The sequence below is a fragment of the Sphaerodactylus townsendi genome, linkage group LG03, assembly GCF_021028975.2.
Source record: "Sphaerodactylus townsendi isolate TG3544 linkage group LG03, MPM_Stown_v2.3, whole genome shotgun sequence".
Classification (NCBI taxonomy): domain Eukaryota; kingdom Metazoa; phylum Chordata; class Lepidosauria; order Squamata; family Sphaerodactylidae; genus Sphaerodactylus; species Sphaerodactylus townsendi.
The window spans coordinates 176,392,972-176,407,627 of record NC_059427.1 but is presented as its reverse complement, the minus strand read 5'-3'; the positions used below and the strand labels follow the sequence as shown (position 1 = coordinate 176,407,627).

The window sequence follows — 14,656 nt, the reverse complement described above, 5'->3', positions numbered from 1 at the left end:
GGTCAACAAGGAAGGCCACAATTACAGAACTGTAAGATCATCCAACTTGCCACTCCTTGTTCAAATTTCTCCAATGCAAATGGGCTATGATGGATTCCCATAACTGCTTTGCCTCATCTGGCAACGACTTTTGGCTACCCTAACTTGCAACATAAGCACACCGTAAAAGGAGCAAAAGTTGATGACATGCACATTTCCCTGAAGAAATAGACCAGGTGGCTTCTGTGAGTTTCAAGGGCTGGGCAGCCAGCCAGGGCTTAATGTGAACAAGGTACTCATTCGTTTTATTATAAACAGTCATAGACCAGCAAAAAGACTCAAACAGAAGTACAGCAATAATGCTGCCAAACAACTAACAGTCAATGTCACATGATACCAGTGATTACTGTGTTTTTCTAGCAATGTAACAAAACTTGGGTGCTGCATATGAAATGCCAGAATCCTTCTCTTCCAGTAAAAACTTAACAAGTAAGTCAATAGGGTGACTAGAATAATTGGAATATCCAAAAGGCCTAGTCGCCAGGGGCAAGGTTAAACAATTCCTAATGTCTCTGTAGAAGTCACAGGACACCCTAGGAGAGTGCTTCACTCCATGGATAAACCACTTGCTGGTGGTTCCTGGCCTGGAGTATCCAGATGAACACAAGCAGGGCCAAAGCCTTTTTAACCGTGTGGTATATCTCAGTTCTGCAGAGCCTGAAGGACAGAGCTCTTCCGACAGGCCTATGATTGAGGATAGCAGTGGGTTTTCATCCTAACTGGATTCTCTGTTCCTATCCTTTTGTCCTTCCCCTTTTATTTTATCTTCCTCTACCCCCTTTAGGAATTTTTAAGGCACTATTGAAAATTGAAACTGGGATTTTAAACTGCATCTTCCCATATTACCCACAGAGGGCACTTCGGTCCTCCAACAGCCACTTACTGGTGGTTCCTGGCCTCAAGGACATTCAGTTGGTCTTGACCAGAGCCCCAGCTTGGTAAAACATTCTGTCGGTTGACACCAGCAAGACAGAGATGTTCCACCAGGCTTTTGGTTGAGGTCACCCAACTGTTTAACCGCTCTCCCTTACATTGCGCATCCCCAACTGTGCAACGCACACCCCTGGATAATCAGTGAATTTATGTCAAGAGGGGTGTAATCTTGAGGCTCGGATCATATTGAGTAGTGCATCATCATAAGAACATAACATAAGAACGAGCCTGCTGGATCGGACCAGAGTCCATCTAGTCCAGCACTCTGCTACTTGCAGTGGCCCACCAGGTGCCTTTGGGAGCTCACATGCAGGAGGTGAAAGCAATGGCCTTCTGCTGTTGCTGCTCCTGAGCACCTGGTCTGATAAGGCCTTTGCAATCTGAGATCAAGGAGGATCAAGATTGGTAGCCTTCTCCTCCATAAATCTGGTATCGACTTCTCCTCCATAAATCTGTCCAAGCCCTTTTTAAAGCTATCCAGGTTAGTGGCCATCACCACCTCCTGTGGCAGCATATTCCAAACACCAGTCACACGTTGCGTGAAGAAGTGTTTCCTTTTATTAGTCCTAATTCTTCCCCCCAGCATTTTCAATGTATGCCCCCTGGTTCTAGTATTATGAGAAAGAAAGAGAGAAAAATGTCTCTCTGTCAACATTTTCTAGCCCATGCATAATTTTATAGACTTCAATCATATCCCTCCTCAGACGTCTCCTCTCCAAATGAAAGTCCCAAACGCTGCAGCTCTCCTCATAAGGAAGGTGCTCCAGTCCCTCAATCATCCTCGTTGCCCTTCTCTGCACTTTTTCTACCTCTTCAATATCCTTTTTGAGATGTGGCGACCAGAACTGAACACAGTACTCCAAGTGCGGTCACACCACTGCTTTATATAAGGGCATGACAATCTTTGCAGTTTTATTATCAATTCCTTTCCTAATCATTCCCAGCATAGAGTTTGCCTTTTTCACAGCTGCCATGCATTGAGTTGACATTCCCATGGAACTATCAACTAAGATGCCCAAATCCCTTTCCTGGTCTGTGACTGATAGCACTGACCCCTGTAGCATGTATGTGAAGTTTGGATTTTTTGTCCCTATGTGCATCACTTTACATTTTGCTACATTGAACTGCATTTGCCATTTCTTAGCCCACTCACCTAATTTATCAAGGTCTGCTTGGAGCTCTTTGCAATCCTTTGTGGTTCTCACCACCCTACATAATTTGGTATCATCCACAAACTTGGCCACCACGCTACCCACCCCTACTTCCTTATCACAGATATTTGGTTTTAATGTTACATTGTTTTACTGGTGTTGTGTTTTCATATTCTTGTCAGTCGCCCTGAGCCCAGCCTGAGCTGGGAATGGTTCGGGTATAAATATAACAAAGGCTCATTCCGCACATGCAGAATAATGCACTTTCAAACTGCTTTCAGTGCTCTTTAAAGCTGTGCGGAATGGCAAAATCCACTTGCAAACAGTTGTGAAAGTGGTTTGAAAATGCATTATTTTGCATGTGCGCAAGGGGCCAAAGTAAAGTAAACTTTTTGTAAATCTCTTGCAAATCTCTTTGGGTCCACCATGGGAAAGGGCGGCATATAAATCAAATCATAAATAAATAGCAGACCATGGGCAATCGTCTCGACTGTATTTGCAGTGCAAGAACATACATGTGCCTCCATAGTCCAATATTGAATGAGAACCATATTCTTTCAGTCTAAGGACTTCTTTCTAAAGACATGATGCAATGGAAAAGGCGTGTAACTACTTCCGATGCTCCTAGGTTTTTCAGGAGTACAGCTTCCACACCCTGAGGTGAAAGTTCTACCTAACAAACCCAGATGTGTGGGAAACTGCCCAAGTTTCCTCATTGAAGTCCGCATGTTCGCTGAGTCCTTTATAATGATTTCATGTGTTCAAAAACAGGCTCCGGGGCTGAGATAATCTGACAGAAATTAAGCCCTAGTTAGCACACAGCTCTGTGTCCTTTTCAGAGTATTTTCAGCCCAAAGACCTGTCATAATTGGTGTTTTTCAGTCATCACACAACATTCCCCATGAGGTTACCTGATACATGCTTCACCTGACCTCATTAAGCAAATCTGCTGCCTTTGCCTTTTCACTTCAGGCCTCATTAATAAACTGTGCTTTCCACACCACCACCTTTCTATCACAGTTCTCACTTCAGAGGTGACAGGTCAGGAGCAGATCTGTCAAGCTCAGAAGACTCTATCACACTCATTCCCTCATGCCCTAATTTTTAGTATCAGATTCTTGACTCATGAGAAGAGTTTATAAAGCTCCATATAGGACTCTGCCCCACAAGGTACTTACCATCAGAAATGAAGGGAGGGGAGTATGAGGGGAGGAACATGGACAGTTACAGTAGGATAATGGTTCAGAGTCACTGATGTCCATCAACAGCGACTGTGCCCCATTTAGAACTGATTCGCTGTAAAATGTCTTCGGAGATAGTCTTGAGAGTCAAGGCCGATTGGCAAGTTCCATTTTGCAGGTACTTGTGCTCTTCTTTCTCTACTCACTGCAAACTCAAACGTGCTCATCCCCAAAAAAGCAAGAACAGTCAACCGTCAATTCCACACACACAAACAAACGACCAAATACCAAATCTATCTGCTTTCAACAGACTATTCCGTAGGATGGATTACAAGACAGGAAGTGAGAGAGGTGAACAGTGTTGAGTAACCCAAGTGCAAACTACGCGCAGATGTACACCAAAGCACTAAAAGGACTCTGCAGGGCACTCCCGTGAATCTTTATTATCTAATGTGAGATCTTGTGTGGGCTGCCTCCAAATAAAGGACTCAAAAAGCAACCATTAATGATGTGGACCTTGATTCAGGAATTGCATCGATTCATGAATGATGAATGATGTGTACACTGAGTCTGATCTTACCTCTGTTTCTGTCCTTGGTTCTGAACATTTTCTCACCTCTCTGTCCCAGTCACGGAAGGACCAATGTTTGGGCTGCAAAAACATTGCAGATTGTTAATCAACGTGTCACTTTTGAATTGCATAATTTGAGCCATGCAAATGCTTTCTCTTTATTTATTTCTTGCTCCCCATTATGACATACTTTGGTTCTTACATTGCTGACCTGTGGAATAAAGGAATGTGTAGCAACCCTGGCTATAAAGTCCTAGGGCAGTGATGGCGAACCTTTTTGAGACCGAGTGCCCAAATTGCAACCCAAAACCCATTTATTTATCGCAAAGTGCCAACATGGCAATTTAACCTAAATACTGAGGTTTTAGTTTGGAAAAAATGGTTGGCTCCAAGGCATGCGTTACTCGGGAGTAAGCTTTTCTCGGTGGCTTTGCTTGAAGCAACCATTCAACTCTTCCAATGGGTGAATCACGACCCTAGGAAGGTTTGCTCAGAAGCAAGCCCCATTGCCAGCAATCAAGCTTACTCCCAGGTAAAGGATCATGCTTTAGTTCTTTGCATGAAAATCAGTGGGGTTTAACAGCGCTTAACAGGGTTACCTACACTGCTTCCCCAAAACTAGAGCTTAGGTTTAATGCTAATAATCGAGCCCAGCGGCCCAGGCCAGCCTAGATGTGGGGGGGGGGACTCTGTTTTCCCGTGCCCACAGAGAGGGCTCTGAGTGCCACCTCTGGCACCAGTGCCATAGGTTCACCACCACTGTCCTAGGGTGAGAGAATTGAGGTTATATGGGAAGAGACATCCTCAGAAATGTTCTATATGCAAGTGTGCTGGAAAACTCAAAAGCGTACAAGCTCCTCAACAAACCAAGGGAATATCAGATTTCATTTTCTGAAGTGGATTCCTAGTCTAGAAAACAAAAATGTAACCTTAAAAAGCTGTACCCTTTTGAGACTCGAGAGTAGCCATCAACTCAGACTAGAAGACCTCATGGGCAGGTACTCAAGGGCCTTCTCTGGGCTGTGGGCTTCCAGCAGCCTGCACTCTTCAGTGGAAGAACAACAGGAGAAGCTGTATTCCCTGCACAATAGCAGCCTTCGTAGTTCAAATTTTTAACGCTTCATGCCAAAGTGAGAAGCAGTGAAGACAAGAGGGAAAAAAAAACCTGGTGAAGTTCTATCCTAGGCTTGTCTCCAGGAGAGAACAGGGCTCAGTTGCCAAAAATTGTAGGAGGCCTTGTGTGGGTGTGTGAGGAGAGCGGTTTGGACAGGAGAATAAGGGAGCGGCATCAAGACAGACAGTCTGAATCTCTCTTTCACACACACACCGCTTCTCATTCAAACTCAGACACTGAAGAATAGACAGATTCAAAAGCTCACATAGTTACCAGGACATCTGCTAGGCTCCAGAAGGCAGGCCGGGAGCCAGGACGTTTGGTTCTTTCCCCAGATTTGGATTGGAGAGCAGACTAGTTGCTAAATTTCAAGGGGGTTGTGATCAGGGCAGAGCAAAGCGACAAGAACTGTTCGTTGGGTTCCAAGACTTTGTGCACAGTGCTCTTTTGTTTGCCTTTTCCCGAGTCGGGGGAGAGAGTCAGAGCAAAGAGGAAGATGCTTCAGGGGTCAAGGGACTCTTCTGTGACTGGGACAGAGAGGTGAAAAAACTTCAGCACCGCGGACAGAAACAGAGGTAAGACCAGCCTGGATGTCCTCATCGTCCTGGGCCACTTTTTGACTTGAGAGTTTCAGGGTTTGAGGAGGTGCCAAACTGTCCCCGAGGAAATGGGACCAGAGGGTGTTAGTTAAGTTCCTTAAGAGTTTTGAAGCTGGGGTGTGTGTGTGTGTGCGTGTGCGTGTGCGTGTGCGTGTGCGTCTTGGCAACACATAAGTAGCAGGGAAAGAAGTCATATGCATCTGGGATCTGAGTGAACAGATTGTTTTAAAAAGAGGCAAACTTTGCAACAAAATTAAGACCTGAGATTATTTTACTTCATGGTTGTGATGCTGATCCCCCAGCATCTGTGCAGGAGGAAACACTTGGAAGTTTTAAAAACACGCAGCGTGTTTTTCAAGAACAGGCGGTGGTGTAAAGTGCTGTCAAATCACAGCTGGTTCACGCTCACCCTGCAGGGTTTTCAAGGCAAGAGGCTAGCAGATGTGGTTTGCCAACTGCCTGACTCTGCCCAGGACTCTGGACTTCCTTGGTGGTCTCCCATTCGAGTACTACATTTAATAATGTTGTAATTTTAATAAGATAGGGTTTATTATTAGAGCCATATTAACTTATATTTATTGGATTTTAATTTATTATTGTGCTCTGTTATATGTTGTTCACTGCCCTGAGCCCTTCGGGGGAGGGCGGTCTATAAACCCAATAAATAATAATAATAATACTATCCAGGACTGACCTTGCTTAGCTTCTGAGATCTGGTAAGGTCTGAGATCAGGCTTTTCAAGAGATATTTCCTTTCAAATCCAATCAACCATTTCATCTATTGATGTCAACTATGTTGCAGTTAATTCCTCCTGATGGAAGGGGAACCATGGTGGACAGGGAGTGGAGGTGGTAGGTTCAGCACAAAAGCCCTGATGCCCAAACATGAATCTTGAATGGATTTTGGCATCACACTCTTCCCTTACTTTGCACGGGTGTCACAAGGAAGAAACGAGGAGACAAAAGTCTTCTGTAACACATCCTGAACCAGCAGGAAAGACATTTACTGTACAGTTGAACTGTAACACAGGCAAAATAATGTTCACACCAAGGCAGATGACCTAGGTGCATTTATTGGGATGCTGGTACCACTGAAATATGTAAAACATCTGAATGAAGGGGTCTAAGGCAGTGGTGGTGAACCTTTTCGAGGCCGAGTGCCCAAATTGCAACCCAAAACCCACTTATTTATCGCTAAGTGCCAACACAGCAATTTAACCTGAATACTGAGGTTTTAATTTAAAAAAAAAACAGTTGGCTCCAAGGCACACATTACTTGGGAGTAAGCTTGGTGGTAGTCGGTGGCTTTGCTTTTAAGCAACTATGCAACACTTCGAATGGGTGAATCAGGACCCTAGGAGGGTTTAGAAGCAAGCCCCATTGCCAGCAACCGAGCTTACTCCCAGGTAAAGGATTGTGCTTTAGTTCTTCCCATGAAAATCAGTGGGGTTTAACAGCACTTAACAGGGTTACCTACATGTCGTGCCCAGCGGCCCAGGACAGCCTAGATGTGTGTGTGTGTGGGGATTTTCCACCCCCCCACATGATGAACTCTGTGTGTGCGTGCCCATAGAGAGGGCTCTGAGTGCCACCTCTGGCACCCGTGCCATAGGTTCGCCACCACTGGTCTAAGGTCCTATTGAAAAATTGTGTCAGTGGGAGAAATGTCAGGAAGAATGCCGGGGGGGGCGGGGGTATAAGGGGAGGCCAGGGCAAGAGGAGAGCAAAGATTTCTTCTAGAATATTTGCACAAGATTTCACTGCAACATCTGTGCAGGCAGCTGTTTGGTACCAACCATCTGCAAGGCAGGCAAAAGACAGTGCTGAGTCTCACAAGGGAGAGATAGCTTGCGGAACACACCACCACAAGACTGCAGTGATGGGCCGGTGGGTTAGATGGTTTTGAAAGGAGTCCAGAAAAACCACTGGATCTGTCACAGAGGTTAACTGGGACCTCTTGAGATCCGAGGCAGGAATGTCCTGGATCATCTCATGATGGGGAGTGACCCCATCATGAGACGGTGAGGACTGCTGCTAGGCAGGATCTGCTTGTGGGCTGCCTTGGGGTACCTAATGGGCTGCTGTTGAAGTGCAACCCTGGAGTAGGCAGACTGGGGTCCCCAGCCAGGTGGCGTGGGCACCACAATGCCTGCTGCTACCTTTCCCTGGTGTCCACCAAGCCTTTGTAGAAAATGGGCGGGACCACATGAGGCCCTTGGCCAGCAAAGCTTCTGATTGGCCAATGGAGATATGAGTGGCAAGCAGATTAAAATAACTTTGTTTTACAAGCAGCTGCCACAACGGTGTTGGTTTTATTCTCTCCTCTTTGCCAGCGTGTTTTTAAAACTACCCTCTTTTCCTCTGCACTTGGGCTCCCTTTGTGCGCGTGGCTCTGCCTCTGGGGGCAGCCATTTTGTGGTTGTGCCCGTCACCCTGTGTCAAAATCCCAAAGGTGCCCACAGGGTCAAAGAGGTTGGGAACCCCAAAGCAGAGTGCTGGTTTGCTACAGCAGAACTGCTCTCAGTCCAGCTTCCACATCTCGTTCTTCACCCAGTGAATGGCCCTCCCACAACCCCTTGCACAAGACCAAGGGCAACATCACAAAGTCAGAAGAACAAGCATCGCTCCCCATTTCTAGAACAGGTTTATCCTGTGACAGTAACAGATGGACTTCAGCAGTGGAGAACTAGAGTGGTGTAGTGCCGAAGAGCAGTGGACTGTAATCTGGAGAACCGGGTTTGATTCCCCACTCCTCCACATGACGGGTGGACTCTAATGTATTGAACTGCTTTTGATTCTCCACTCCTCCGCATGAAGCTTGCTGGGAGACCTTGGGCCAGACAGTTCTCTCAGACCTCACTCAACTCCACGTACCTGACAAGGTGCCTGTGGTGGGGAGAGGATAAGGAGATTGTAAGCTGCTTTGAAACTCCTTAAAGGCTGAGGAAAAATGGGGTGTACAAACCAATTCCTCTTCTGCCATTGTCAACAGCGTTATTTTTTTTAATTGAAAGCCTCAGGGTTCCCTGCCGCATTTTCAGTCGACAAAGACACAGCACATGCTCTGAGGCTTCTAAAGCTTACCAACCCCACATCAAATCAACCTTGGGGTTGCATTTCCAAATGAACTATTAATGCCCCCCCCATCTCTTTCTCTCCCACAGCTGCACCATGATGTCCTGTTCTGCACCAGCAATCTTAATCGCCTGTGCCACCCTTCTGTACCAAGACATCTATGCTCAGGAGTTCCCCATCCATACTCCACGGCACCATTATGACCAGTATTGGTACCAGTCTACAGGAAATCAGATCCCTGTGATCAGTAAGTTGCTTTTTCTAAAAAAAGAAAAGGGGGGGTTAAACATGTTGAGTAGATTTTGAAGTTATGCACTTGTTAAAACACACCACCATGCAAAGAGAATATAGATGCAAACATGAATACAGCTCATTATACTAAGTGTCACCAAATTGCAGCTGAGTTATGGCAATCCCATTGGTCTGGGGGGTTTCTGACCTTTTTAACCGTGCGGGCACATGGGAAATTCTGACACAACAAGATAGGCCAGTGGTGGCGAACCTATGGCACGGGTGCCAGAGGTGGCACACAGAGCCCTCTCTGTGGGCACGTGCAAATAGAGTTGCCCCCCCCACACACACATCGAGGTTGGGCTGGGTTGCTGGGCTCGATTATTAGCATCAAAACTAAGACCTAGTTTTGGGGAAGCAGTGTAGGTAACCCTGTTAAGCACTGTTAAACCCCACTGATGTTCATGCGAAGAACTAAAGTGTGATCCTTTACCTGGGAGTAAGCTCAGTTGCTGGCAATGGGGTTTGCTTCTGATCGTGATTCGTGATAGGGTCGTGATTCACCCATTGGAAGAGTTGCACGGTTGCTTCAAAGCAAAGCCACTGACTACCACCAAGTTTACTCCCGAGTAACGCACGCCTCGGAACCAACCATTTTTTCTAAACTTAAACCTCAGTATTCAGGTTAAATTACCATGTTGGCACTTTGCGATAAATAAGTGGGTTTGGGGTTGCAATTTGGGCACTCTGTCTTGAAAAGGTTTGCCATCGCTGAGATAGGCGCAAAAAATGGCTGCCATAAAATGGCCGCCATAGGATGAAGAGCCAACCACAAAATGGCTGCTGCAGCTTCCCTTCAGACAGTGAAGATCCTTGTGTTGTGGTGCCAAAGCAATGGTTTTAAGAGTCCGCACAGCCCACCAAATCTCCAGTGGCTGATCTGAAGCCTTACTGGGCAGAAGCCTCCACTGGTTCTTCCTGCTTTCTAAAAGCACTTGATGGGACACCAGGTCAATGTTGGTGAGCATCACATTGGAGAACCTTATCATCGTATTTTTGAGGCAAGAATTGAGCCGAGGTGGGCTGCCATGGCCTGAACAGCGACCCTGGTGATCTCCCATCTAAGTGCTAACCAGGGCTGACCCTGCTTATTATCCAAACTCCGACAAGCTCGTGGAGGCCTGGCCTTTGCAGGCTGCTCCAGCGACCCAAGCAAAACCATAAATGCGGAGTGGCACACACTTAAATGCCAGAGGGTAAAAGGCTTCTATGCAGCACCACCAAATCATTCACATCTCCTGTAGCTCGAAGCCTCCGTGCTAAGCATCAGCAAACAGAAATCAAAATCCGCTCTCACCAGCAGCCAAAAGGACAGAGACAGGACAGGCAGCACACGCAAGAGAGCAGGCAGAAGGCAGGTGCCGACATCAAGGCCTGGGACCCTCGTACCCGAGAGACCGCATTACCCCATATGTCCCTACTCGACCTCTGCGGTTGGCAGAGGCCAATTTGCAGGTGGTTCCTGGCCCCTCAATGGTGCGGCTGGCCTCCACACGGGCCAGGACCTTTACAGCCCTGGCCCCGGCCTGGTGGAACACTCTTCCTCCAGCTGTCCGGGCCCTGCGGGACCTTGGTGAATTCCACAGGGCCTGTAAGACTGAGTTGTTCCGCCAGGCCTTTGGAGTGTCCAGTCGCTGAGGTGTGCCTCCCCGCCCCCCTTCTTTGCTTTGCTCCCTGGCTCTCTTGCTCCCTATTTTTATAATCTGCTCTTGCATTTTTATTGCTATTTTTAGGGAGGAGTTTGGTTGCTCCCTTCTTTTTGGGGTGGTTTTTAAAGGAATTGGATTGCGGGACGCCATTTTTATTGTTACTGTTTTTGACCGCTGTTTACATGGTTTTAATGGTTTAACAAATTTTAGTATGTAACCCCCATGCCCAGAATGGGTTGACCCAGTAAGGGGGTGGAGACTCAGAGCAGCAGAAAGGCTGAAAGAGCTCTTTGCAGAAGACAAGGGTACCAGACTCGGACCTTGATTTCTATAAGCCCTTAACACCTTGTTAAGGGTTTTCTTTTGTGGTTGTAATGGGTGAGAGTTCTCCTGGAGACCTTCATCATGTTGCAACCTGTTCATCAAGCCCTTGGAGTCTTCAGGAGCCAACCCACTTGCAAAGAAGAATTGGACTTGGCAATATCAGTAGACTGTAAATAGAAGGACTTGAAATGCAACCTGAACAGGACCTTGAATTGTAACGTTAAATGTTGATGTTTTAAAAGTGTTAATTGTAAAGAAAAGTAAACCATTTTGTTGTTTAAAAATTGTTGTTGCAACTCATTCCAAGTACTGCCCCACAGAACCCACAAGCTGAGGTTACAAGTACATATGGTCACTATTGTGACCCTTGTTATATATTGTACATAGATGATGTTGTGCACTGCCCAGAGCCCCTTGGGGATTGGGCGGTCTATAAATTTAAATAATAAATAAATAAAATAAGGCTGAGGTTAGAAACTCTGCTCTCTCAGGCTGGGGGGAGCTGTCATGAGCCCAGAGGGGACGTTGACAGCTTCTCTCCCCCACCCCTTAACTCTCCTCTGCTTCCTGTTGACCCAAAGGTGGAGGAACCTGTAAGGTGATCGCCATCCGGCGCTGCTGCAACCGCAACCATATTGAAGAGCGATCCCAAACAATCCAGTGTTCCTGCCTGCCGGGGAAAGTGGCCGGGACGACCCGTGGCAAGCCATCTTGTGTGGACAGTAAGTCACATAGGGTTACCCTGTCCTCCCTGTCCACCGGTGGGGGGTGGGAGGGTAGGGCTGCCAGATATAGGTTGGCCAAGTCCTGGTGATTTGTGGACGGACCACAGCGGGGTGCAACGACGTCCGTGCCAGGTTCAGATGAAGAGAGGCCCTTGGCTGTTCCACTTCTGGGGTCCCTCCCAATCCCCCACCCTCATGACCAGAGGAAGATGGGAGAGTAAATGGGGTGAAGCCAAGGACAATGCTGACGGGTGTTTAAAATTCTGCAATTCACAATTCCTCCTCTAAAGGACAGAAGATGTTATTTGTTAACTACCAAAGTGACTGAAAAAAATCCACAATGAGTTTAGTTGAAGTCCTCGGCTTCAGCCTGCCAACCAACAGGTAAATCCGGCACTGAAGGCTGCAGAGCCTCCGCTTTCTCAAGGGGCACTCACCTCTGAAATCTGGAGATGACCTCTAATTTCGGGGGATCTCCCGGTTCCACCTGCAGGCTGGCACCCCGAAGTGTTTTTGCTGAGCAGCCAAGACTCTCTCCCCACACTCCCAAAAAACCCCGAAGGAAAAAATCTCCGGAGGATCAGGAAAAGCATGGGGCGGGAGGCCAGCAACAGATTCCTGAGGGAGAGCAAGGAATCCTGACTAGAATCCAAACAAGTCTTGAGAGTAGATTCCAGAGATGAGATATATCAGTGATGGCAAACCTTTTCGAGACCGAGTGCCCAAACTGCAACCCAAAACCCACTTATTTATCGCAAAGTGCCAACATGGCACTTTAACCTGAATACTGAGGTTTTAGTTTAGAAAAAATGGTTGGCTCTGAGGAGTGCTTTACTCGGGAGTAAGCTTGGTGGTAGTTGTTGGCTTTGCTTTGAAGCAACAGTGCAACTCTTCAAACGGGTGAATCACGACCCTAGGAGGGTTTACTCAGAAGCAAGCCACATTGCCAGCAACCAAGCTTACTCCCAGGTAAAGGATCATGCTTTAGTTTTTTGCATGAAAATCAGTGGGGTTTAACAGCGCTTAACAGGGTCTTAGGTTTAATGCTAATAATCTAGCCCAGTGGCCCAGGCCAGCCTAGATGTGTGTGTGTGTGTGTGGGGGGGGGACGATTTCCCCCCCACGATGAACTCTGTTTGTACGTGCCCACAGAGAGGGCTCTGAGTGCCGCTTCTGGCACCCGTGCCATAGGTTCGCCATCACTGAGATATATGGACGTTGCTCCCTCCCGAGGGACTCTTGGAGAGTTTGTTTCAGCTTCTTTACCTCAGTGGGTCTGTGGAGGGCTATTTCCCCCACAGCTGCTGCAGACACTTCATTCGTTTATATGCTGCTCTGCTCCAGAACTGGAAACCCAAAGTGGCTCACAACATTCTCCTCCACTTTATCCTCACAATAAGCCTGTAAGGTAGGCTAGGCTGAATGCGTGTGACTGGCCCAAGGCTGCCCAGCGAGCTCCAGGGCAGAGTGGGAGAGGCATCACTGGGTCTCCCAGACCTTTGCCCGACACTCCGGACCCCTAAACCACACTGGCGAGGAGAGTTACCCCCATCTGGCCCAGCTGAAAGAGGCATGTCCAAGGCTGTTTGGCAGCAAATGTCTGGGGGAGAAGAAGGTTATCCGATTAAGCCTGTTACAAACCTCCTGGGAGATTATTTGACCAAGAGCTGAGGCAGGGATCTTTTTGGTAACCGAAGCCAGATGAACGGCAGAGACCCCTCACACTGAGAATAAAGCAGAATACAGAAGCCCCAAGGCTGTAAACCTATAGGTCTCCAGATGTTCAAGGACTATAATTCCCATAAGCCCCTGCCAGCATAGCCAATTGGCAGAGCTGAGGAGAACTGTAGTCCATGAACATCTGGAGGGCCATAGTTTGGGAACCCCTGCCATAAACCTGGCAGGCAGCCAACAGCCACATGGGACAGGGAGTGGGAGAAAGAGGACAGAAAGCTCAAACCCCTCACAACAAGCAGCCGTAGATGACAGCAGAGGAAAGTGTGAAGTTTATCAGTAGTAACTACTAAGATCTGATCTTACTTATGTCAGTAAAGAGCAAGCAGTAGCATTTTTATAGGTTAATACTCAGTGCAGATGAGATCAGGAGCTCTTTTGTTAAATGTATTTGTTGTGACTTCTCTTTTTTGCATTGTTAGCTACTTAGAACTAACAAAACTTCTCCCCCAAGGACAAGTAGCAGTAGGGACAAATGTCTGCTCTCTGCCCTGCAGCCTCCATCGTGACGGGGAAATGGTGGTGTGACATGCAGCCCTGCCTGGCTGAGGAAGAATGCAAAGCACTGCCGGACAATTCGGGCTGGATGTGCTTGCTGGGAAACCGGGTCAAAACCACCAAGGTAACAGGCCCTTCCTTGTACCTCCTCTCCCCTGCAGAGGCAGGTAAACCCTCTCCCCGGATTTACCTGCAGAGGCAGCAAAGCCAGGGGCCATTTCCACTGCTGCCACCGCTAACCTCTCACAGGCTGGGGCAGGAAGAGGCAGCAGGACGTGTGGATGGTTGGTGGGTGAAGTTTGGTCCAATCTCCACTCGGCAACACGCCGTCTGTTGCTTTTCAGATCCATCCGAGATACTGAAGCCCAGAACGCTGGAGGATCAAAGCTCCCAATGACCAAGCCGGACATTTGTTGACGGTCACCACTACGGGGCAATTAAATTCCTTGCATGGCCACCAGGAAGACACAAACAGCAGCTAAAGTGTGCAGAGGAAACTGTGCTGCCAGCTTACTGCCGGAGCGAAGACCGAGAGAAGCGGGGTTGAGAGGGACTGATGCCAGCTGACTTTGGAGGGGGCTCTGCTCCTGGGGGGCAGCTGTGGAAGGGGAGCAAAAACTTTTTTGCCCCCAGCACAGAACAGGCTTTAAACCTGTTTGCTCAAAGCAACCCCCCCCTCCCCCCCGGCAGCGCCTGGTCTGTCCCCCTTTCTTCTCCCCAACCCACAGTTTTTTCAGACACCTAATTAAACTCTCCAGGACTGAAACCACAC

General features: G+C 47.7%; 1 protein-coding gene across 1 annotated transcript; it reads left to right on the top strand.

The window, feature by feature from the left end:
* Positions 1–5,222: 5,222 nt before the first annotated feature.
* On the top strand, positions 5,223–14,655 carry LOC125428181 (chemokine-like protein TAFA-1). Its single transcript, XM_048487910.1, has 5 exons — positions 5,223–5,564; positions 8,753–8,910; positions 11,509–11,649; positions 13,884–14,008; positions 14,229–14,655. The coding sequence occupies exons 2-5, from the start codon at positions 8,760–8,762 to the stop codon at positions 14,244–14,246; spliced, it is 435 nt and encodes a 144-aa protein (XP_048343867.1). The 5' UTR covers positions 5,223–5,564; positions 8,753–8,759; the 3' UTR covers positions 14,247–14,655.
* Position 14,656: the final 1 nt, after the last annotated feature.